The sequence below is a fragment of the Bos grunniens genome, chromosome 21 (assembly GCF_055505025.1).
Source record: "Bos grunniens cultivar Pamir isolate PY7600 chromosome 21, Bosgru_T2T1.0, whole genome shotgun sequence".
Lineage (NCBI taxonomy): Eukaryota > Metazoa > Chordata > Mammalia > Artiodactyla > Bovidae > Bos > Bos grunniens.
In genome coordinates, this window is record NC_141185.1 from 5,365,841 (window position 1) to 5,391,095 (window position 25,255).

Consider the following 25,255-nt stretch of genomic DNA (forward strand, 5'->3'; position numbering starts at 1 on the left):
AGCAGGAAGACTCAGGGTTTTAAGGGGGCCTTTTCAAAGGTCCATTCCAGGAGGATCCACAAATGTAAACAGACGGTTTTTACTGCAACAACCCCACGTTAGAACTCTATCCTACACAAACATTAGCACGTGTGTGCAGAGACAGGTACACAGAGGGCCTGCAGTGTGGCTTATAAGCAACAAACGAGAAGAGCAAGCGCTCGTCAACGTGAACGAAGTTAATTCTGAACATGCTGGAACAGAAAGACGACCAGGACCCGCCACATGGCAAGACCATGCCCTCCTCACCTGTGTCCGCCCCCCCGTGCTCCAGGCCTTCCTTCTATTCTCTCCGCCTAGAATGCTCTTCCCCTGACATCCCATCTCAACTACAAGCCAGTGTAGACAGACAGACCTCCAGCACAGGGCCGAGGTACTCGAGGCATCAGTTCAGTCAGTCAGTTCAGTCACTCAGTCGTGTCCGACTCTTTGGGACCCCATGAATCGCAGCACGCCAGACCTCCCTGTCCATCACCAACTCCCAGAGTTCACTCAGACTCACGTCCATCGAGTCGGTGATGCCATCCAGCCATCTCATCCTCTGTCGTCCCCTTCTCCTCCTGCCCCCAATCCTTCCCAGCATCAGAGTCTTTTCCAATGAGTCAACTCTTCGAATGACGTGGCCAAAGTACTGGAGTTTCAGCTTTAGCATCATTCCTTCCAAAGAAATCCCAGGGCTGATCTCCTTCAGAATGGACTGGTTGGATCTCCTTGCAGTCCAAGGGACTCTCAAGAGTCTTCTCCAACACCACAGTTCAAAAGCATCAATTCTTTGGCGCTCAGCTTTCTTCACAGTCCAACTCTCACATCCATACATGACCACTGGAAAAACCATAGCCTTGACTAGACGGACCTTTGTTGGCAAAGTAATGTCTCTGCTTTTCAATATGCTATCTACGGTGGTCATAACTTTTCTTCCAAGGAGTAAGTGTCTTTTAATTTCATGGCTGCAGTCACCATCTGCAGTGATTTTGGAGCCCAAAAAAACAAAGTCTGACACTGTTTCCACTGTTTCCCCATCTATTTCCCATGAAGTGATGGGACCAGATGCCATGATCTTTGTTTTCTGAATGTTGAGCTTTAAGCCAACTTTTTCACTCTCCGCTTTCACTTTCATTAAGAGGCTTTTTAGTTGCTCTTCACTTTCTGCCATAAGGGTGGTGTCATCTGCATATCTGAGGTTATTGATATTTCTCCCAGCAATCTTGATTCCAGCTTGTGCTTCTTCCAGCCCAGCATTTCTCATGATGTACTCTGCATATAAGTTAAATAAGCAGGGTGACAATGGACAGCCTTGACGTATTCCTTTTCCTATTTGGAACCAGTCTGTTGTTCCATGTCCAGTTCTAAGTGTTGCTTCCTGACCTGCATATAGGTTTCTCAAGAGGCAGGTCAGGTGGTCTGGTATTCCCATCTCTTTCAGAATTTTCCACAGTTTATTGTGATCCACACAGTCAAAGGCTTAGTCAATAAAGCAGAAATAGATGCTTTTCTGGAACTCTCTTGCCTTTTCAATGATCCAGCGGATGTTGGCATCGGCCCCCCCTATTCCCAGGGTGCAATCCAAATCCTCCTGTTTCACTCCAAACACACAGACTCACACAACAATCTACTTCCCCTTTCTTAAAAACTCTTCTTGTAATTCTGAACCATCACACACGATCAATTGAAGCCAAGGAATTTCTACAAAGAAGCACCTCCTGGAATTCAACGCTGGGCAGTTAACACCAAGCAGAGTCGAGGAAAACAAGGGTGCTGCGCACGTCCAGGACAGCAGAGGGCGCGGTGGAGCAGCGTCCACAGCTCCCGCAGCAGGCGACTTCCAAGAAAGCCCGAGTGTCCTACCTTAACAGACCATCCTGAGCTCCTCTTCCCACAGGCGGGGTCAGGTGAGACCTGAAGATTCCCTGGGGGGCCTCGGTTACACCATTCCAGACAGCCTATCTATCACTCACGTTCTTCCCTGGACGGTGGGTTTCATGTCCCCTGGAATCAACCATTCCCACCTTTCCCGTAACGGGTACCGTTTGCCTGAAGGGCTCCACTGCCAAACAAGTTACATCATCATCCAAAAACTGTTCTGTGGTCTGCCTCCTCCAATGATCCAACTTCATCTGCAGCCCAATCCAGGCAGGTAACACCTACACACAGAGCCACTGTCTAAATAAAACTTCAAACCTGAGCCAGCCCATCTCGAATGGAGCTAATATAATACAAGGGACTCAACGTTCAGAAAACGAAGATCATGGCATCTGTCCCATCACTGCATGGGAAATAGATGGGGAAGCAGTGGAAACAGTGTCAGACTTTATTTTTCTGGGCTCCAAAATCACTGCAGATGGCGACCGCAGCCATGAAATTAAAAGACGCTTACTCCTTGGAAGAAAAGTTATGACCAACGTAGATAGCATATTGAAAAGCAGAGACATTACTTTGCCAACAAAGGTCCGTCTAGTCAAGGCTATGGTTTTTCCAGTGGTCATGTATGGATGTGAGAGTTGGACTGTGAAGAAAGCTGAGCGCCGAAGAATTGATGCTTTTGAACTGTGGTGTTGGAGAAGACTCTTGAGAGTCCCTTGGACTGCAAGGAGATCCAACCAGTCCATTCTGAAGGAGATCAGCCCTGGGATTTCTTTGGAAGGAATGATGCTAAAGCTGAAACTCCAGTACTTTGGCCACGTCATTCGAAGAGTTGACTCATTGGAAAAGACTCTGATGCTGGGAAGGATTAGGGGCAGGAGGAGAAGGGGACGACAGAGGATGAGATGGCTGGATGGCATCACCGACTCGATGGACGTGAGTCTGAGTGAACTCTGGGAGTTGGTGATGGACAGGGAGGTCTGGCGTGCTGCGATTCATGGGGTCGCAAAGAGTCAGACACGACTGAGCGACTGAATGAACTGAACTATAAACTAATGGAACAGTTGCACTGTGAAGGCTTTGGCATTACCTTAACGACTCAGTCCGGTCCTGAAACCTAATCAGACATCTCATCTGTCTCAATTCCTATGCACAGCCCAACTCACCACAGTATCCCATGCCATCCCGCCAAAGGGAACCCAGCAGGTTCCCACTGCAAAGGCACCTGTTCTCAGCCTTTAGGATGGACTCCTACCCACCCAGCTGTCCAGTCAATGGAGAGGCAGGTGGCCAGAACTAAAGATGAGGTCTGTGGGAACAGATGAGAGAGTAGAGACCATGAGGCCCACCTCCTATGAGGCCCACTTCCTACTAGGCGAGGCAGCAAGGACTGAATGAATGCAGGCACGTGGATGTTGCTGCTGCGTCACTTTAGTCGTGTCCGACTCTGTGCGACCCCACAGACGGCAGCCCACCAGGCTCCTCTGTCCCTGGGATTCTCCAGGCAAGAACACTGGAGTGGGTTGCCATTTCCTTCTCCAATGCATGAAAGTGAAAAGTGAAAGTGAAGTCGCTCAGTTGTGTCCGACTCCTAGCAACCCCAGGGACTGCAGCCTACCAGGCTCCTCCGTCCATGGGGTTTTCTAGGCAAAAGTACTGGAGTGGGGTGCCATTGCCTTCTCTGCACGTGGATGTTAGGGCTTCCTATCTGCTTACATTTCATTCCGTCCTTCAACAAATACCTACAGCACAGGCGCTACTAGCCAAGCCCCAGCTCACCATGCCCAGATGCCAGTGCAGACAGATAGACCAGAACCAAGTGAAACAGAACATGTCCGGAGGTGAGAAATCCTAAGGAGAAAGGCAGGATAGAAAAGAAAAGGAGGCATGATGGTTGGCTTGGGATTGCAGTTTCACTGCAATTAGGAGGCCAGGGCAGGCCTCAGGCATAAAACGATCATCTTAAGGCAAGGAAGCAGAGGTGATAAACACCAAAGATGGAACCAACAAAACTGATCAAAATGGGGTGGGAGAGAAGAAGGCAAGGATGAGTCAAGGAAAAGAGGCAAAAACGGAGAACAAAATAAACTCTAGAGAAAACTGTTTGCTGGCTTTTTTGTGTCTAAGGCAAAGTAGGGGGAAAGGAAGTTTTTTTGTTTTGGTTTGGTTTTTTTATGGAAATGAAGGAGCCACTAAACCAATTAGAACAGCCAGAAGAAAAAGTCAGGTCTTTGGAAAAATAAGGCTACAAAAGGGGGGGAGAGTGCCATGGACAGTCATCAACATGTCAGTTCCATCAAAACATAGGACTTTCTGTGTTTTGTTCACTGTTTAAATCACCAGCATCTAGAAATATTTGTGAAATACAACCCGGTGGGAGGGGGGACACAGAGAACTTAAAAGGAATAGGATGTTGTCATTCAACAAATATTTCCTGATTACCTACTCTGTGCCAAGTCTTATGTTAGGTCTTATGGACTGAGATGAAACACAAAACTCAGATCCTGCGCCGGAGGCTAAGACTGATGAAGGCCACTAACAAGATAAGACCAGGGAATGGGTTTTGAAGAATGAATAGCAGTTAGCCGGGCTATCCAGAGCGAGAGGAGAGGGATCCTGAGGATCGTCAGGAGGGAGCAGTGAGGACCGTCCAGGGCACTGAGCGCTCGGAAGGAACCGGAGACACAGAGAGACAGATACACGCGAAGGGGCGGGCAGCATTCGGGCCGCCGTCAGATCGCAGTCCCCTCCCGCACCCAGCCCGCCGCTCACCACACGCACCGGAAGCTCTCGGTCCTCTGGAGGGTCGTCCGGCCTGCGCCCTGAAACCCAGTAGCGTTCCGCCGGTGCTGGAACCGCCAGCCAATCAGCGGCGGCCTCCGTCCGGCACCCCCCCCCCCGCGCGCGCGAACAGCCAATGAGGGCGCAGTCTAACCGGAAGTTGTTCCAGCCGGAAGGCGTTTCCACGGACGCCTAGGAGGCCACCCGTGGCTGAGCCGGCAACGCTGACGGGCCCGACTGGGCCGGTAAGTGAGGGGATGAAAGAAGCGGGGGAAGGCAGGGGGGGAGGCCGGGGCGGAGCCCAATGATCTGGCTCTCTCGGAGCCGCTTGCACGCCAAGCCCTGATGTATTCTCAGAGCCCGGCTCTCTGCTCTCCGGCTTCTGGCCCCTCGCCCCCTTTTGCCTCAACGCCGCCGACCCTGCCCTGTCATGCACTCGCGCCGGCACCGGACCTTCATCGTCTCCCTCCTGTTTCGTTTCCCTAAAGGATGAGGCCCCCACTTTTAGCAAGTGTCGGCCGTGTGACAGGGGCTTCGCCTCCTCGGTGACGTTGTGTGTTTAGTCACTTCAGTCGTGTCCGACCCTTTGCGACCCCCACGGACTGTAGCCCCCCAGGCTCCTTTGTCCATGAGATTCTCCAGGCAAGGATACTGAAGTGGGTTGCCCTGCCCTCCTCCAATGGTGAAGTTAGGAGGCTGCTTTTTTGCCCATTTCACAAGTGAAGAAACGGAGGGTGAAGCAGAGGGGTGATGTGATTTGCCCGAGGTCTTGTAACAAGGAAACGCCCAAACTGGGATTGAAAACCCAGGTCTCATCCCAGAACTCAACGGTCTTTCCAGTGCACTGCGTCGCCTCTGTGAGCAGCGGCGGCAGCGAGGAATTTGCCATCTGCTTTTCCACCCCGGCTTCCCCTGCTGCCACTGCATAAGAGACACAGTTCTTCACACTGATGCCAAGAACGGGGAACAGAAACAGGGCGAGGAGGTTATGGGAAGGCCAGCCTGGGCTGTAGGGTGGCTGATGCAATGACCAGGTAACACCTTGGTTCTCAAGAGAGTTCCCCCGCCCTCCAAGAGGTTGGTCATGAGATTAAAGTATTTCTGAGAAAGTGGATCGTTTATAAGAAACTCCTACATGCAAGTGTTAGAGGGTGGGGCCAAAAGGAAGCCAAAAAGGGAGAGAGAGAAAAGAGTCTTTTTTGAAAAGGAAACTGAAAGAAAGAGGGCAAGACTATTTAAGAGCTGGAGCTGCACTGGGCAGTCTCAGCTCCTCAGCTCCCGGGCGTGACCAGTGGCCACCTCTGCAGTGACTCCTGCCACCGGGTACGTATTGCCATCTTTTGGTAGGCTTAGAGTTTATTGAATATTGTTGCCAGCTTTTTCTCAGAGTGTTGGAAACCCTGGCTTCGGGGATGGGGAGTAGTCTTAGGACCACAGAGCTGTGCGTTTCATTTCATCTATTGACCCAAAGCCCTGGTGACTCACAACTTCTGTAAGGAATAGAGATCCTGGATGAGCCACTGCCTATTTGGAGTCATAGCTTGACTTTCAGCACTTTGATGTTGGCTGTCCTGTTTCTCACTGATGAGGTCTCTTTAAGTCCATATCCATCAACAGTATCTCGCCTTGAACTCCTAAGTAGCTTATGCCTTGCTTAATGTAGATTAATGTCCTCTTTGCCTTTTAAGATAATGTCCATCTTATCATTTAGAGGGAAAAGTAAGCTTTCCTCTTAGTATTTAAAAGACGGGGGAGTTCCACCTGTTCCAAGGTTTGAAGCATTGAAGGACTCATTGCTGGAAAGAAATCATTTTCTTGTCCTCTGGAAACCTGACAGTCCAAGGCCATTGTCATCCACACTCAGGTGCCAGGGTGTGGTGGGTGATACCCCACCTTGGTAATATTCCAGGCACCCAGAAGCCCCCTGCTCTTCTCAGCTGCTCCAGGGCTGGCTGTCGTGCACGATGCCACCCTCCCCACAAACTGCAGAATCAGTGTATTCCCATCTAATCTGTGAAATGACTTCAGAGTGGCCCAAGGGATTGTCATGTTGTAGTTCTGCAATTCCTCTTTCCATTCCTCATCCCAAAACTGTCCCCGGTTTCTTCAGGGCCTCTTGTGCTCCTCAGGAACAGTGGAACCTTTCAAAATGAGCTCAAGGTTCAACTTCCTTAAAAAGAGAGAGGAAGAGTTTGTTTATACAGTGCTTTTCGTTTTCCCCTAAACTGTCCTACTCTGCTGTGGAGTAGGCAGTTCTGCTGTGCTCACTCCCAATCCTTTTTCTGCTGCTGCTGCTAAGTCGCTTCAGTCGTGTCCGACTCTGCGTGACCCCATAGACAGCAGCCCACTAGGCTCCCCCGTCCCTGGGATTCTCCAGGCAAGAACACTGGAGTGGGTTGCCATTTCCTTCTGCAATGCATGAAAGTGAAAAGTGAAAGTGAAGTCACTCAGTCATGTCCAACCCTCAGCGACCCAATAGACTGCAGCCTTCCACGCTCATCCATATCCATGGGATTTTCCAGGCAAGAGTACTGGAGTGGGGTGCCATTGCCTTCTCCGAGCCCTTTTTCTAGAGGAGGTCATAGAGTACCTCACAAATGATAGCTTCGTTCCTTTGCTTTGAAAAGTGAAAGTGAAGTCGCTCAGTCGTGTCCAACTCTTTGCAACCCTACGGACTGTAGCATATCAGGCTCCTCCATCCATGGGATTTTCCAGGCAAGAGTGCTGGAGTGGGGTGCCATTTCCTTCTCCAGGGGATCTTCCTGACCCAGGAATCAAACCTGGATCTCCCGCATTGCAGGCAGACGCTCCTTTGCTTTTTAGATTGTAGTATTTGTGAAATAGATAAGGCACTTTCCCTTAACAAAGACTCAGAGCCCTGTTTGCAGTTTACATGGTAAACACTGAGGACAATGGTCCTTAGCCTTTGGGCGTCTTGGGCCCCTTTGAGAAAGTAGCAAAACCTGGTTATTCTACTTGGAACCACATGTCTGTGTGTAGGCAGACTGTTCACTTCATTTCAGAGGTTCTGAACTCTGGGTTAAAACCCTCTAAAGTTAAGTTAAATTCTAAAAGTTATTTAACAAAGAAATGAAGGAGAAAGTTGACTAGATGGGAAGGAAAACTGAGAATATATGCTCATAAGTGGGCTAAATGGATGGATGCCTGAAATGAGGGCAATGGTAGTTCCATTCTCTTTGTCTCTGATCACTCCTGAAGTTCTGTACTCATTCAGGAAGTTACATCATATACACACGAGATTTATAGTGTAGCTGATTCCATGCAGTGAGTGTATGCCTCGAGATCCTGACAGCAGGGAGAATGCACCTGCTGTTTCCTCAGTCTGCTTTCTCACTTAAATGGGATTCTGATATATAAGGTACACGTGTTTCCCTACAACAGGGATCCTAAATTCAGGCTCAGTTCATCTAGCTGATCCTCTGCAATTGTCTGCTCCATGGCAGGGGGGGATTGGCCGTCCGGAGCTCACTGAGTCATTCTACCTGGCAGTTTTGCTAGGACTTTAGTAGGGTAATTTTAATCTATACTTGATTTTGGTCCTGCTCGCTTGTGTCCTTTCATGCAGAACACCACATATTTGGAAGGACGGGGAAACCAAAGGGAATTCTAAAAAGAATGACCAGGATAGTGGGCAGGTGTTCACAACGATTGAGCAAACCAGACGTAGGGTAAAACTAAGGCTGTGTGCACTGGCGGGACATTTTAAGAGGCCTTCTGAAGCCCAGATTGGGGGAATCTACCTTAAACTGGAATAAGTGCTTGCAGAGATATTATAAGAGGATATAAACCAGAGGGGGAAATTGAACGTTGATTTATGAGATTTAGTCAGTAACCTGTACTCATAAATCGTCAGTCCGTTTGATAAGCTACTCTGTACCAGGTACTTGAAGCACGTGAAAGACTAAAACCCAGGGCTTGCGCTCTCTGTGGGTGGGTTTTCATAAATTACAAATGCAGCGTGAGTGCTCTAACAGCCTCACTAACGAGTCCCAGGGATCGCCAAGGACAGAGCAGCCAACTTGGCCCTGCAGGCTCAGGGACCAGGAAACCAGGAGCCAAGGTTTGAATTAGTGAGACAGCGGGCAGAGGAGGGTGGGAAACACGCCAGGCAGGGGGAGCAGTAGAATTTGAGGGAGCACGACACGGTCGAGGGGCCTTTGGCATCAGATCCTGGCTCAGCTGCTCTGGCGTGGAGCCTCAGAGGGTGGTTCTCACTTGCCTGAGCCATCTGCCTCCGGTCGCTAATGCAGAGCAGATTCTGTGCCACCCAGGTTTGCAGCTTGGGAGAATTGGGGATCCCGTGGAAAGCATCTGGACATGATGTTTGGTCATTTGTGCCTTGAAGTCACTTTGATTGCTCTTTGATATGGGCCTGAGAGTTTCTCCTCTCCAGCGCTTGTCCACGTTCTTTCTCTTTCTTACAGGCCTCCCTTTCCGGGAATTGAGGCAATTCTCGGAAAGGAAAGGAAAGAAACTGGCTGCTGTCCCACCTGGTTTCAATATTATGGTTTCATTGACTTTAAAGATTGGTTTAAATATTACATATTTTTAAACAGATACTTAACAAATGCAAAGAGTCGAACATGACTGAGCAACTGAACTGAACTGAACTGAACAAATGGATAAGTAAAAATAAATTATCCCCTCAAATTTGTGTGTTTTGTTCATAGAGCTCCAAGAAAGAAATTTCTAGTGAGTAAAGAAACAAAATCAGGGACTTCCCTGGTGGTCCAGTGGCTAAGACTCTGAGCTCCCAGTGCAGGGGGCCCAGGTTCGATCCCTGGTCAGGGGGCTAGATCCCACATGCTACGACTAAGACCCAGAGCAGCCAAGTAAATAAATTAAAAAAAAAAAGAAACAAAATCATCCTTCATTAAACCTCTGCTCTGCGGCTGATGCTGTGCTAGGCTGTTTACTTACCCGCGTTATCCCACTTAATCCATGACCGCAAGTCAGTGTCATTATTGTGCTCCCATTTCACAGTTAAGAGACTGAGGCTCATGACAGGTAAGTACATAGGGTAATGTTACAGAGTGTGGGCTCTAGGGTCAAACTGCCTGAGTTTGTGTCCCATCTCGACTGCCTACTTAACTGTGTGGTCTTGAGCAAATATTTTAGCCTCGGTTTACTGGTCTGCACACCAGAGACAACAAATCTGTCCCATAGGATTGCCGTAGGCATCAGTGAATTGATTATCAGTGTTACATAAGGTGCTTGCAAGGGCTTCCCTTGTGGCTCAGCTGCTAAAGAGTCCGCCTGCAATGCAGGAGACCTGGGTTCAATCCCTGGGTTGGGAAGATCCCCTGGAGAAGGGAAAGGCTGCCCACTGCAGTGTTCTGGCCTGGAGAATTCCATGGACTGTATAGTCCATGGGGTCACAGAGAGCTGGACACGACTGAGTGACTTTCAACTTCACTTCTCACTAGAAGAACACCAGACGCAGGACTTCAGTTCTGGAAGTTAGCTGCTCTGGCATAGCCTTGTTGTCACTGGCATCCTCCTTGTTCAAGGTGTATCAGCAGGTTTCAGATGGGGCTGGGGCTCAGCCGATCTCTGGAGTCCTGACATGTAACACTTGCAGTGGGCTTGTTCCTTGCTTTACAGTCTGTACAATGCCACCATGTCACTTTTTCCTCCTTTCTTCTCATAACAGCCCTTGAGGTAAGTGGGTTCTGCTTCATAGATGAGGAAGCTGACACTCAGAAAAGGGAAGTAACCGACCCAAGAGGGGCTGATCCTGGCCAGCCTCAGCCCCAAGGCGACCTCAGGTAGCCTGCCCTTGCCCCACCTTTTCCAGGATTAGCAATAAATAATGACTAATAGGAGGCCCAAGGACATCTTCTTCAAAGGTTTGCAGTTAACTAAGGCAGCCTGTGGAGTGAACAGGCTGTACGTGGTTCTTGCCTCACTTGCAAACCAGAAGGGATAAGGCCCTGCCTCCTCCCCAGGCTCCCCTTCTCCTGAGAACAGGACAGCTGGCCAGCAAAGGAAGCTGTTTGTTCAGTAGCATGTGGGTTATGACTGCAAAGGCCTAGGAATTCACCCCCTAGAGCAATTAAGATAAAGAGTAATTGCAGTTTGCCAAGTGCTTCTAGCCATGGTGGACTTAGATTTACTAAAGCACTTTGGTATCTGAGTCCTTCCTGTGTCCTGGACACTAATTGAGGCACACGGACACGTCAGCACATGCTCACTTGCCCTTGGTTGGGAGGGGCCTTTCTTTGCCCTCCCTAAGCCTATAAATCAGCAGTTCTTTTCAACCCCACCATTAACATTTGTTCCTCCTCTTTTCTCCTGTTTCCTGGCTCCATATTTCTGTTTATATTTTTATTAATGTTATATTATCTACGCCCTTTATCACAACTCATCTCCAGCCTTTTTGGAAAGAAGAACCAGGTAACGGTAAAGGGAAAACAGCTGCCGTGGTTTGTTCATCTCTTTCTGTCCCTCTTCTCTGCCCACAGTCTTGTCTGGACCACTGAGCAAATCTGCCAGCACCCCAACCAGCTGTGAACATCTTCCCAGAAGATGGCAGACATGTCCAATGGCGAGCAGGGCTGTGGGTCCCCCTTGGAGCTGTTCCACAGCATCGCTGCTCAGGAGGAGCTCGTAAGGGACCTCGAAGCCAGAAACGCAGCCAAGGTAGGTCATTTTGCCAGTCCTCCACACGTGTCCCAGCCAGTCTGTAGGACAGTCACCTGTTTCTGTTCCCTCATCACCTGAAGTATTTTGGCTCTCGTGCTAAATGTATTTTCTCCTTACTCGGCATTGATGCCTGTGGTCTGAAGGGAAGCCGCTGGGAAGCACAGCCACTGTCCACCCTTCCTCTCCACACGTCCTGCTTGCGGAAGCAACCACTTTCAATTCTGTTAGCCGATTCTTTTGATATGCAATGCCCACATCTCTTAGAATCACACATCATATTGCTCCTTATGGATGTTCAGGTTTGGGGCTTCCACTGTGAAAGACAAAGGAATTAGCCGTCTCGTAGCACTGCCCACCCGCCAGTCCCCGTGTAAACAACGGCTAACCCCCCTGAGAACAGCATGTGTGCTGCTCCTCTCCTGCCCAACTTTTGTTTTTCCCAGGGTTGTTTTAATTGCTCCTTGCTTGGTTTGTCTTTGTTTTGGCCATGCCTTGCTCCCCGTGGGATCTCAGTTCCTCAGTCCCTGGTGGGGGACTGAACCCACACCATGGCAGTGAAAGCCCAGAATCCTAACCATCAGGCCATCTGGGACCTCCCCTGCTTAGCTTTCTGTGTACTGACGCTCATGGACCTCCAGGTGCTCCCCCAGTTGGGTCAACCCCCTCTCGAGCCACAGCAGGCCGCTGATCAGGTCCATCCTCCCGAGCACTCTCTCCCAGGATGCCCTGCCCGCTTCTGTCCCGGTGGTGACCCACCTCCCTCACAGCCCATCTCCGGACCCGCCCTCCCTGTCCATGCAAGCCTTCCACGCACTCTCTTTGGGCTCCCTGTTCCTGACCCCATGTCTCACTCCTCCTTAGTTTATTTTGACAGAGCAAATCCTCCAGAGGTTTCTGCAAAAATTAGTGCTAAGGAAGTGTTTTTTGAGCTTTTGCCTGGTCTGCAAGCATCTTACTTCATATTTGGCTGAGAGCTAGGCTCGGTAGAGAATTCTCAGGAGAACGTGACTTCCCTCGGAACTCTGAAGCACTGCTGCATCCTCCCAGCACCCAGGGCTGCGATGGAGAAGCCGGTGCCACTCCTTTGCCCCCTCTCCTGGGCTTTCAGGGCCTCTCCAGCTCTGAAACACCCTGTGTTGGGTGCCCAGGACTCCTTTCAAACTAGAAATACATGCCCTTTAATTCTCAGAAATTTATCATATTTGTTTGATTTATTCTGGGTTGGTTTTTTATTTTTCTGTTTGTGTATTTTCTTTTTAGTTGAAAGACTGTGTCCTCTGAATTTCTTAGTTTTTGATTTATTTTCCTTTCATTTTTATTTTTTCTTCTTTTAGGTATGTTTCCTCAACTTCTAACCCTGCTGTTGTTTTTCACTCATTCTGCCCCTTTCAATTTCTAAGCGCTCATTTGTTTTCCACATGTTCTTTCCTCGAGGCTCTCTGTTCTTATTTCACAGGCGCCTAGCCTTCTGCCTCTGAGCTCGTGGTGACAGCTTCCCCGTGTTCTCTCCGCACGTTATGCACCAATCTCCTCCAGCTTAGCTTGTGTTCCTTCCGCCTCTTGTAGTGGACGCCACTGGCAGGTGTTCGGTGACAGCTGTGCACTCAGGCTTTGGAGGGTGCACTCGGAGCCAGGGGGAGCCTAGGGTGTGGCCTTCCCTTCCCTGGACAGCGCCCACAGCACTCCTCTGCCTCAGGAGGTCTCCAATGCGGGGTCTTTAGAGCTGCTCTTTGAGGCCAGTAGAGTCCCCAGAGAGGACTCCTCGGCTTCGCTCTCCAAAGGGTCCCGGTGTGGCCGCCCACGGTGTGAGCTGAGTGGGGCTGAGGAGCTGACCACGTGGTCCTTCGCTGAAGCCCCTGTTCGAAGTGTGCTGCCCCCAGCCTGTCTCCCTCACTGTGCACAGCACTTCCGCGTGGACACTTGGCTCTCCTTGTCAAGACACTAAACCTCTGGATGGGGCAGGGGACGTGTACCGGCTATGGGTGGGGGCTAGCCTGGAGATCTCAGTAGCTGCTTTTTAGACTTCCAGCTAGTGCTCCTGATCTTAGAGCCCACTCTTACCCTCACTCGTGTTAGTATCTAGGGCCACCGGTGCCTGAGCCTCTCAGGGATCCCAAGCGATACAAGTCCAGCTGCCGCCCCGACTCCCGCGTGGTCTCAGCCTGTGTTGCTCTCCTGTGCTCGCGCAGGCCGATCACACCTCTACTCTCCAGCTGCTGAGGCTTGTCGCTGCCAGCCTCTTCCTGTTTCCTTTATCTTTGTGGGTTATGCCTTTTTTAAAGATCTCTCTGTAGTTTCTGCATTGGGTTTCAGAAGCATAACTCAGTCTACATCTATAACCAGCCCTTGCTTTCACTCTGGGTCACCCAGCTTCCTCAGCTCCACAGCTTTCTCATCCATCACTTCCAACCCCTGTTGTCGTCTTTTCAAAATTCTCTTTCTAGGTTCTCACCAGATGGGGTCAACCGTCTCACACTCGTTTCAGTAGTTTACTTTGACTCTTGGGACCCTAAGTAATCCATTACTTTTTAAAAGAAATAGTGATGTCCAAAAAAGGAGTTGATTATTCACAGAAAGAGGTTTACACAGCAGATAGGGCTCAATAGATAAGGCTGAATTATTTTGTTTTTTTAATCTATAAACCTACAATAAATAAAGAACTCATTACTCTATAAACCCATCTTAGGAACCTAACGGTGATATTTTTGTCATCTAACATTAAATTTGAATGACATTAATGAATGCTTTGAGTTAGTAGTTCTTAGTGACCCCAGAGAAGGCAATGGCACCCCACTCCAGTACTCTTGCCTGGAGAATCCCATGGACGGAGGAGCCTGGTAGGCTGCAGTCCATGGGGTCACTAAGAGTTGGACACGACTGAGCGACTTCACTTTCACTTTTCACTTTCATGCATTGGAGAAGGAAATGGCAACCCACTCCAGTGTTCTTGCCTGGAGAATCCCAGGGACGGGGGAGCCTGGCGGGCTGCCGTCTGTGGGGTCGCACAGAGTCAGACACGCCTGAAGCGACTTAGCAGCAGCAGCAGTGACCCCAGTCACATTCTGCATTTTAGCAAACAAACAATACTTGATGCAGTTTAGAGTTAAGTCTTCAAGCATAGTCTTTGACTAATGCTAAGTCAGATGGCGTTCAACAAAAGACAGCAGAGGTTACATGATGAAACCATGTGAAGAGTCAAGTGAAGTAAACTTGTACCAGTGTATCATACTAGAAGCACCTGATGTTTTAGAAATTCCCTTTAGGCAAAATAGATGAGCCGCTTGGGCACGGCTGGTCCAGTGAGGGTGCCTTGGGCTCTTCCTCCGCATCTCTGTGCCATTGAGGTCACGGTCCTCAGTGTTCTTCCTGCTCCGTGTACCGAGAGAAGAACGCCCATGGCTTTCAGAAGTAGCAGCTCAGTAGAGGTTCTCCTGGAGGACAGGTCAGAATCTGGGGGCTCTGACGGGAAGACAGTTTGAGCAGGATTCGAGAGATGACACTGGACCATGGGGCTGAAGACAGGGAACAGAGCCTTTTTTGTTTTCCTTTCAGTTTAAATAAACTTTTAAAATTGGAGTACACCATTCGTTCAGAGAAGTACGGAGATCACAGACAGGCAGCTCACTGAGTTTTCACAAGATGACCAAACCTGTGTAACCAGCATTCCCATGGAGACACAGCCCAGAAACCATCTCAGGCCCCTCTGCTTCTCGCCTCTTCCCTCCTGAGAGAGGCCTCTCCCTCCCTCTCCTTCCATGGAGAATTCCTGTGCAGGAACTGTATATAATCACCCATAGTGTAGACAGTCTTCCGCGTCTGGCTTTTTTCAGAACATCAACTTTTAAAATCTGTTTCAACGTCCAGGTCCGTGTTAGATTGAGAACAGGAGAACAGACAAGGGAGCCTGCTTGTCTTTTCGGTCCTATTCCAGATGACAGGTGGTCCTTGAGTTGGGACTCTGGTTAGATGTTTGACTCTCAAAGAGCCACCTGGTTGGAAGCTGGGTTAACCAGATAGAGTGTGAACTGTCACGCCACTGGCGACTAAAGGGCGGTGGCAGCAGGGCACTCAGATCAGGGCACTTCTTCCTCAGATAATGGCTCACAGAGCAATAGATCGTGCTCTCAGAGCCTGTGTTCTGCTGCAAGCGCTCAGCCTAGGCAGCGCTGAATGAGGGGAGGAGAACACGCCTGCCTGCCTAAGGTGGGCCAGCACCCAGCCTCTTGCATGAGCTATATCCATGGGGCCACTGATTGCACACTCTGACTCATTTAAATGACAAATTCCAGATGGGTTCAGCTTGAAACACAAACCTGCATCTGAAATCACCCCACAGTAACAGCCCTCTGTGGCCCAGGCGTGCCTGATGGAAGGGCTCTCTGAATGCAGTCTGGGACTGCGAGCGTTGTTCCTCCACTGGGAAGCCCAGCTTATAGCACGTATGTCTAAAGTCTAAATGGAAGTGTTTGTATTTCCCTTGGCAAGCAAATTGGGCTGTGTGTATTCTTTGTTTGCGATCAAATCCAGCAAGGCCAATTATGGGAGTGGAGCTTTAGGGCATAGCGTGACTAATCTGCTTAATTAGGTTTGCTCTTTTAAATGCCAGGCTTCCAGGGATGGCTAGTGTGGGCTCCTGCAAGAGGAAATCTTTAATAGGTTTCCAGCGGACCCACAGATACACTTTATGTTTGTTTGTTTGTTTATCTTATTCTCATTTTAAAACACTAAGTATGCAAACACTTTGGACAGCTGGATAAGACTCCAAATGCTGTGGTATAACTGTTTCCCAGTGAGTCCCCCCTTGTTTTCTGAAAGTCTGTGTTTTTTCCTTGCCCTTATCTGTTAAGTTCCAATGTAGAACTCACTATAATTGATTAATGGAGCATGTCACATATGTTCACTGGCATCAGTGAAGTTTAATATTCAGCCATTAACTGTCATAAATTGTGCAAATTGTGTCGCTACACATAGCCTGTAGTGTTTGTGGTAGGAACCCATGATACTTGACCCCCAGATAAAACTAAAATACATTCAGGCCCACGACTTGCTGTGTGTGCATGGGCAAGCTCCTTCACATCTCTGAGTCTCAGACTCTTCAACCAGAAAAGGCCAGTGATAACACTGCCATCCTTGTAGGATTATTCTAAGAGTAAGTGTGAGAGCGTTTAGCACACCGCCTGCCACCCAGTAGCAGTAACGTTCAGCAAATGCTGCTGCTGCTGCTAAGTCGCTTCAGTCGTGTCCGACTCTGCTCGACCCCATAGACGGCAGCCCACCAGGCTCCCCCATCCCTGGGATTCTCCAGGCAAGAACACTGAAGTGGGTTGCCATGTCCTTCTCCAATGCATGAAAGTGAAAAGTGAAAGTGAAGCCGCTCAGTCGTGTCCGACTCTATCGACCCCATGGACTGCAGCCCCCCAGGCTCCTCCGTCCGTGGGATTCTCCAGGCGAGAGCACTGGAGTGGCTGCCGCTGGTGGTTGTAAATATTTTCCACCTTCACCCTTAACCCCTGTGTACAGGATGAAATTGATTCTGCAGTGAAGATGTTGTCGTCCTTAAAAACGAGCTACAAAGCTGCCACAGGGGAGGATTACAAGGTGGACTGTCCTCCAAGGGACCCGGCGCCCGAGAGTGGTGAGGGCCTGGATGCCACCGACGCAGACGAGGACTTTGTGGACCCCTGGACAGTGCAGACAAGCAGTGCCAAAGGCATTGACTACGACAAGCTCATTGGTACGTTTATGGGAAAAACCTCAACTTTTAGAAGTGATGTTATTGATGTTTTCTAATTTGAATTAATCATAAATCCAGTCAAACTTCAATGTCAAGGGAAAAAAGATCCTTAAATCTTTTGGTGGTCCATTATATTCCCAGAGGTTTGTTTTTAATTAACGTAACAATATAAAATATGTTTTAGAATAATAATCTATAGTAGACAGCTTAATGGGCTTCCCTGGTGGCTCAGACGGTAAAGGATCCACCTGCCAATGCAGAAGACCTGGGTTCGATCCCTGGATGCGAAAGATCCTCCGGAGAAAGGAATGGCAACCCACTCCAGTACTCTTGCCTGGAGAATCCCATGGACAGAGGATCCTGGTGGGCCACAGTCCACAGGGTCAAAAAGAGCTGGACACGACTGAGCGACCGAGCCCAGCACAAACAGCTCGGTGTTAGCTTTTTCCTTTTCTTGAGCAGGTCAGAATTCGGGGAAGGTCCATTGCAGCGAGTATTTTCACAGTGGTTTAAATTGTCTTTCACTGAGTGGGTACAATTCAGGCATGAATTGTGTAAGAAGTAAGCCTTCTCACAGGTGGCATGTCCTCACTGCCCAGCTCTGCCCTGGAGGGCTTCCTGCTCAGGAGCATCCTTTCCCTGAGGTCATTGGTGGCTGTCGAAGAAGAAACAGAGCTAAAGCTCTCTCATCTGAGTCTAAGCCGTTTTCCATGATTTATGCCCAGACCATCAGGGAGAGAAAACTCACTGGAAGACAAACATTAATTTGGTTATAGGCTCTAAAATGATGGGTGTGAGCATATATAAATTATACTGCAATATGTAATAAGCAGCTGTGTGTAGGAGGCGAGGTGGGGGGCTGGGCGGGTTATCTGGAGTTCCTCACTAGGCTGCATTCTGGATCTGTCCCATCAGAATCCAGTCCCAGACCAGAGAGTCTTTAGCCCTGCATTTATTTTGTGTTCTGCTGGCGGTGACGTCTGCTCTGGACTGATGGAAGGGACTAGAGCCAGTAGCCCAAAGAGGCCTTGTTCTGCTGAGACGGCACGTGATCATGAGTCTTTCCCTCTGGTCTCTGCAGCGTCCCCAAGCCTCCCACCACCTAAGTTCAGCATCTCTTCTTTTCTTCCAGTTCGATTTGGAAGCAGTAAAATTGACAAGGAGCTGGTAAACCGAATAGAGAGAGCCACGGGCCAGAGACCACACCGCTTCCTGCGCAGGGGAATCTTCTTCTCACACAGGTCAGGCGCTTCTCGCTGCAGGACCTCCCCCGTCCTCTTGTCTTAGAGAAGGAAGCGATCAGGCCGTGGTCCCTCCAGCCGCCGGCCCTCGGGGGACCTGGCTGCCAGTTGGCAGAAGGCCGGTCCCGCCTCCTGTCCTGCCAGTGACTGCCTGTGGGGTCACACCTGTCCCTTCCCCTCTGGCCCGAAGTTTATTCATCTGTAAACTGCCTGTCTCACAAGGTGGAGGTCAAGTACACACCAGAGGAGATTCACGCCAGATTATGTGCTAAAAGCCATAGCATGTCACAAAACAAAAGAGATGAATGTGTCCAGGCTCAGCATTTCCCGTGAGATAAGCAGGAGGCTTCCTGAAGTTACATACTTCTTCCTCCTATTGTACTGGCCTGCTCATAAATCGTGTCCAGAGAGAAACTAGTAGAGCGAACAGGACACAGAGTATCCCTACCTGAGACCATAAATTCAGAGAATGGGCAGGTTTGGAGCCAGCTTCTGCCTCTCCCACCCCACACACCACCTCCCGCTGGATTCGAGAGATCTTGGAGCTTGTAGTCCGAGGCAGGGCTGGTCTGTTCTGCCCACACCAGGGTTACGGACAGCACACACAGGACAGAACTCGGCACTCCACTGAACATTTGATTTTATTTTTTTAATTTGAAGGATAATTGCTTTACAGCGTTTTGTTGGTTTCTGTGGCGCTAGTGCTAAGGAGCCTGCCTGCCGTTGCAGGAGATACAAGAGACACGAGTTCAGTTTCTGGGTTGAGAAGATCCCCTGGAGGAGGAAATGGCAACCCACTCCAGTATTCTTATATGAAGAATCCCATGGACGGAGCCAGGCAGGCTGCAGTCCGTGGGGTCACAAAGAGTTGGACTCGGCTGAAGCGACTTAGCACACATACAACACTGACTCAGCCACGAGTGTGCGTGTGTCCCCGCCCTCCTGAACATCCCTCCGTCCCACCCCTGGGTCATCCCAGAGCACCAGGTTGAGCTCCCTGGTTACACGGCACACCCAACACTAAATTCTACATGGGGAGAAGGGCCCCCACTCAGCCCTCTTTCCGGGCAGAGTACACTCACAGTTTTTTCCTTAGTTGAGATTCAGTTCACATGACATAGAATTCACCTTTGCGAAGGACAGAGTTCAGTGGGGTTTTCGGTCTGTTCCAAGGTTGTGCATACATCGCCATGTCTGGTTCCTTACATTTTCATCACCCCAAACAGTAGCCCTCTACTCATTAGCAGTCACTGCCTATTCCTCCCAGCACCCCACCCCACCCTCACCCGAAGCCCTGGCCACCAGCAATCATCTTTCCATGTCTGTGCATTTGCCTGGGATGCAGCGTGTGCCAGTACTTCATTCCTTTTTACGCCTGAAAGCTGTTGAGTGGATGCAGCCCCATTTAACAGCTGACGGGCTTTGGGGGGTTTTCCCTTTGGGGTTAGCACGAGCGCTGCTCTGAGTGTTTGTGTACAGGGTCTGGTTTCTCTTGGGTGTGTACTCGGGAGTGGAGTTGCTGGGTCCTGAGGTAACCTTAACAGTTGTTTGGAATTGCCAGTGTTTTCCACAGCGAGTGCATCATTTTGCATTCCCACTAGCAAAGTGCAAACAAGGATTCCAATTTCTCCACATCCTTGCTAGTTGTATTTTCCAGTTTGTGTTTTTCTGAAACCATGCTAGTAAGTGTGAGGTGGTATTTCATCGTGGTTTCGATTTGTATTTCCATAATGACTAATGATCTGAGCATCTTTCATGTGCTTACTGGCTGTTTTATGTATTCTTTAGAGACATGTCTCTTCTGATCCTTTGCCAACTTTTTAATTGGGTTATTTACCTTTTTATTGTATTATAATAGTTCTTTATATACTTTGGATACTAGTTTCTTATCAAATACTTGATTTGCAAATATCAGCTCTTTATTTACAGTGTCCTTAGAAGCATTTAGAAGCTTTAATTTTGATGAACTCCGGTTTGGTTTGGTTTCGGTTGCTTGGTGTCATATCTAAGAAACCGTTGCCTAATTCGAGGTCGTGAACATATCCAGGTGTGTTTTCTTCTAAGAGTGGTATTTTTTTAGCTCTTACACTTGGGTCTCTGATCCACGTTGAGTTAATTTTTGTGTGTGTGTGTGAGGGGGGATCCAGCTTCCTTCTTTCTCATGTGAATATCCAGTTGTCCCAGCCCCACTTTTTGGAAATTGTTGTTGAATTTTCTTGACACCCTTGTTGAAAATCAATTGAAAATATATTTAAGGATTTATTAAATATACTACATAGTCCTGATGTCTGTAGCTTTGTAGTGAATCTTGACACTGGAAAATGTGAGTCCTCCAACTTTGTTCTCAAGATTATTTTGGCCGTTAGAATTTAGAATGTTTGGATTTTAGAATCAGCTTGCTAGTTTCTGTACAAAGACAGCAGTCAGGGTGTCGATAGAGATTGCACTGCGTGTGTCGGTCAGTTTGGAGAAGTCTGCACCCTAAGATGGCGTCTGAGGTGGAATACTAAAGCTTCCGGCCCGTGCACAGAGAACATCTTTCCTCTCATCGCTTTGGTTTCTTCATGCAGTGTTTTGCAGTTTTCAGTGTACAAGCCTTGCACTTCTTTTGTTAGGTTTAGGTTTTGTTCTTTCTGGTGTTCTTGAAAAGAGTATTTTCTGAATTTCCCTTCTGAACATTTCACTGCTGTTTCTGAAGGGGAAGTGTACCCCTGCGTGTCTGCTCTAGCTCAGCCTCACTGCAGCTCTGCTTCACTGCTGACACCAGAGAGGTAGGGTTTTCACACATCAGGGGGTTGGTTTTTCACCCATCGGGGGTTCTGCAGCATAAGTTGGGTCTCTTACAGTTTAAACCAATTCTGACACTGTCCACCTGGAGATAGTGTCCAGTCCCGTCCCACGTGACTACCCCCAACCCCCTACTTCAGACACAGATCAGAGTCTAGGTTCTTACCTGTGCTTGAAATCCCACAACTGATCTGGAATTAATTTGCTCAAGCAAGGGAAACATTTTACTCACTAGATAGCCAGTTTATTGTAAAGGATGTAAGTCTGGAGCAGCCAGATTGGAGGAGGCATGTGGGGACGCTCAGAGCTCCCCGCCCCCCCGGGCACCACGCCCCTGTCTCCATGTGCTCACCAACCCAGAAATTCTCTGACACTGTCCTTTGGGTTTTTATAGAGCCTTCCTTACACAGATTATTTATATCACTGGCCATTGATGGTTAAACTCAATGTCCAGCCCCTCTTCCCTCCCCAGAAAGAGGGACGGGGGTTGGGAGCTGAAAGTTCCAACCCTGTAATCAGAGCTGGTTCCCCAGCAACCAGTCCCCTTCCTTAGGGTATCCAGGGACTTTCCCAAAGTCACTTAAATAACGTAAACTTTGATGTAGTTGAAAGGGGAACTTTTTATGTGAATAACACTCTATCATTCTTATCGCTTAGGAAATTCCCACAATGGTTTAAGGAACTCTATGCCTGATAGAAAATAAAAACAAAGACGAAATATATGATATTTCTTATTATCAACCACAATATTGCTCTACTGTACAGAAATACAACTGATTTTTGTTTGATCCTACATCCTGCAACTTTGCTGAGTTCATTTATTCTTATGAAAAAAAAAATTCAAAAATATAAATTTGAAGATTTAATTGTATAAGGGACATTGGTCTGTAGTTTTCTTTTGATGTCTTTGCTTTGGGTATCAAAATAATACTGGCTTTATAGATGCGTTGAGAAGTATACTCTCTTTCAGAAATTTTTTGGAAGTTTGTGAAGGATTGTTGTTAGTTCTCTTGAAAATTTGATAGAATCCTCTAGTGAAGCCATCTGACCTTAGGCTTTTCTCTCTGAGACTTTTTTTATTACTAGTTCAATTTCTTTGCTTGTTCTAGATCTGTTCAGATTTTCTGTTTCTTTTTGAGTCAGTTTTGGTGGTTTGTTTCTTTGGGAATTTTGTCTGGTTCATCAAGGTCATCTCGCACACTGGCCTGCAGTTCATATTACTCACTTATAATCCTTTTTATTCTTGTAAGTTGTTAGTTGTTCAGTCACTAAATCCACTCTTTGCGACCCCATGGACTGCAGCGCACCAGGCTCCCCTGTCCTTCACCATGTCCCTGAATTTGCTCAGACTCATGTCCATTCAGTGATTCCATCCAACCATCTCATCCTCTGTTGCCCCCTTCTTCTCCTGCCCTCAGTCTTTCCCAGCATCAGGGTCTTTTCCAATGAGTTGGCACTTCGCATCAGGTGGCCAAAGTATTGGAGCTTCAGCATCAGTCCTTCCAATGAATGTTCAGGGTTGATTTCTTTTTTAAGATTGACTGGTTTGATCTCCTAACTGTCCAAAGGACTCTCAAGAGTCTTCTCCAGCGTCACAGCTTGAAAGTATCAATTTTTCCGCACTCAGCCTTCTTTTTGGTCCAACTCTCACATCTGTACATGACTACTGGAAAAACCATAGCTTTGACTAGACAGACCTTTGTCAGCAAAGTGATGTCTCTGCTTTTTAATACACTATCTAGGTTTGTCATATTTTTTCTTCCAAGGAGCATCTTTTAATTTCATGGCTGCAGTCACTGTCCTCAGTTATTTTGGAGCCCAAGAAAATAAAATCTGTCACTAATTCCATTTTTTTCTCCATCTATTTGCCAAGAAGTAATGGGACCAGATGCCATGATCTTCGTTTTTTGAATGTTGAGTTTTAAGCCAGCTTTTTCACTCTCCTCCTTAAGGACTTGATGAGATCCACTGTGCATTGTCGGGCAGCAGCACCAGGCAGGTGACTAGATCCCTTGGAGCTGAGGGGTCCCTGCTGGGATCTGCCTTCACAAAACTGCACTCAGTGAGGGGGCCTAGTCAGTGCCCTGCCCTCAGGATAGCACCTCGAGTGCTCAGAGACTTCCTGCAAAACCATCCACAGCAGCTTACGTGACAGCCGCACTCTTTTTTCCTTCCATAAGCTGATAAATGTTTGATTTGTTATTTGTAAGAACCGAAAAAGGACTCTTTTTCTTCCAAACTCAGCCATTTTCATCTTTCCTTATTTTAGAAGCAGTGTGTCACCATCAAATCAAAGCTAAGTACAAAATCCAGAATAGCCCTAATCCTGTCAGCCCACAGATAAGCACTGCTCACCCCTGGTCAAGAATAGAAGTCACTTTCAGAATACTCTTGTCTGGGTTCTCCTACCCAGGCCTCTGGGAAAGGGAGCCAGTCCTCTTATTTGGCACACTTTAACGATACAGACTCCCAGATGCCACCCCAGACCCTCTGGATCAGAGGCTGGGAAGGTAGGCGTGGGCAGGTGTGATGTGGAGATGGCTGGTCAGGTGACTCTGATGCACCGCCCCGCAGGAGGCCCCTTGGTGTGCGCTGGGTACGGGCCCCAGTCCTTGTGGTGGTGCACGATAACTCCCCAGATAGAGAGCCCTGGTCCCAGTGTGGCTGAGGAGCCCAAAGCAGATCTCCAGCTGGGGACATCCCCTGCCACGCCCTGCTGAGTCCTGACTGCGGGGAGCCCTGCGATGGCCCCCTCCTGAGCCAGCGGAGTTGGGGCTGCGTGGTTCTCAAGAAGGACTGGGTGGTGTCGGCCTGGGTCACTCCCAGGAAAGCATGTGAAGCAGACAGTACATCAACATCGAAATTTGGAAGAATTCTGAAAGAGGTCCAGGGGCTGCCCAACCATACCCACCCTTTAAACACGTTGTTCCCAACCTGCACGGCTTACACTTTTCAGCAGGCACAGGAGGAGCCGTTCAGAAGCAGTTTCCTGTCGTCCTTACAGCAGGAGCAGCAAGGGTAACACGCTCTCGTGGCTGGATTGTCGGTCTCGTTTTCATTCCCAGCTGAGCATTCACACCCTGACTCTTCTCTCAGAACACCTCACTGTTTTCTTGTCCCCTCTGTCCTTTAGAGACATGCATCAGATTCTGGATGCCTATGAAAACAAGAAGCCGTTCTATCTCTACACGGGCAGGGGCCCCTCTTCTGAAGCCATGCATGTGGGTCACCTCATCCCATTCATCTTCACCAAGTAAGTATTGCACCGCGGGACTGTGCTCACCGTGTCGGTGAGTTTTGAAACATGGAGAGAACAAACCAGCAATATATCTGCCAATTATAGGCAATAAATGTATTACTAGCATTATTATTTCCCCCCCCTCAAAAAAAAAGGAAAAGAAATGTTAATCACAAACTTTGTGCAGAGCTGAGGAGACAGTGCCAGATCACGTCTGCCTGATAGCCAAGGTCTGGGGGAGCTGGTGCCCTTGTGGCTTCTCCCCACCCCGTCCCTAGGGTCACTTTAGCAGGACTGGGTGGTGGGGAGAGCACTGCTGTGGAATCAGCGGACCTGTGTCCTCCTGTCCCTGTCCGGGTGACCATAGAAGCGTTACCTCTCTGGGCCTTAGTCTCCACTTCTCCCAGAGGAAGTACCAGTGCCCCGCCCTGCCGTCCCTGTAAGACTTCAGAGTAGAGTGCAGAGCGGCCAGCTCGGAGCCAACATGCATCGCCCTCCAGGCTAAGCAGTTGTTTTCTGATCTCGCCGACGCCATCCCCACTTCGAATTCCCTGGATTCACCGGGGCTGGACCCCAGCAGTAGCCTGCAATGCAGGAGACCTGGGTTCAATCCCTGGGTTGGGAAGATCCCCTGGAGGAGGGCATGGCAACCACTCCAATATTCTTGCCTGGAGAATCCCGTTGACAGAGGAGCCTGGCGGGCTGCAGTCCATGGGGTCGCACAGAGTCGGACACGGCTGAGGGTTAAGCACACATTGCACAGCCCTTGCTAACAGGAACTCACACAGAGTCGAGCTCAGGGTGTTCCTGTTTATAGGAGCTGAGTTCACAGTATGGTCAGAGGGTGAGACTTCCTGGGCAGGGGAGTTTTGAAATACACTGTTAGTAGGACCTGTGGTTTCAGAGGCG

The 25,255-nt window shown here is 48.9% G+C and overlaps 2 protein-coding genes and 1 long non-coding RNA gene across 8 annotated transcripts in view; 1 reads left to right on the forward strand and 2 right to left on the reverse strand.

Annotated features, from left to right (window-relative positions):
- WDR25 (WD repeat domain 25) overlaps window positions 1-4,774 on the reverse strand; it is a 148,950-nt gene extending 144,176 nt beyond the window's left edge. For 2 of the 3 annotated variants that reach the window (XM_086365125.1, XM_086365127.1), the window contains exon 1: window positions 4,681-4,774. The gene's annotated coding sequence lies outside the window, so the exon portion shown is untranslated. Of the gene's footprint in view, window positions 1-4,671 lie in introns of all 3 variants that reach the window. The other variant, XM_086365126.1, reaches the window with a different exon arrangement.
- A 112-nt stretch (window positions 4,775-4,886) lies between these two features.
- The window catches only part of WARS1 (tryptophanyl-tRNA synthetase 1), a 28,798-nt gene continuing 8,429 nt past the window's right edge, over window positions 4,887-25,255 (forward strand). The window contains exons 1-5 of one of the 4 annotated variants that reach the window (XM_086365131.1): window positions 4,887-6,003; window positions 11,166-11,343; window positions 16,867-17,080; window positions 18,213-18,321; window positions 24,242-24,361. In XM_086365131.1, coding sequence (XP_086221257.1) covers window positions 11,230-11,343; window positions 16,867-17,080; window positions 18,213-18,321; window positions 24,242-24,361 — 557 coding nt within the window. In that variant the 5' untranslated portion in view covers window positions 4,887-6,003; window positions 11,166-11,229. Of the gene's footprint in view, window positions 8,212-8,621; window positions 8,762-11,165; window positions 11,344-16,866; window positions 17,081-18,212; window positions 18,322-24,241; window positions 24,362-25,255 lie in introns of those variants that run through there. The other 3 variants (XM_086365129.1, XM_086365133.1, XM_086365132.1) reach the window with 3 other exon arrangements.
- Window positions 18,945-25,169, reverse strand: LOC147349001 (uncharacterized). The gene is made up of 2 exons (XR_015150293.1): window positions 25,015-25,169; window positions 18,945-24,930 (listed from the first exon to the last, which is right to left on the reverse strand). It is a non-coding gene; the product is annotated as an uncharacterized LOC147349001 (long non-coding RNA).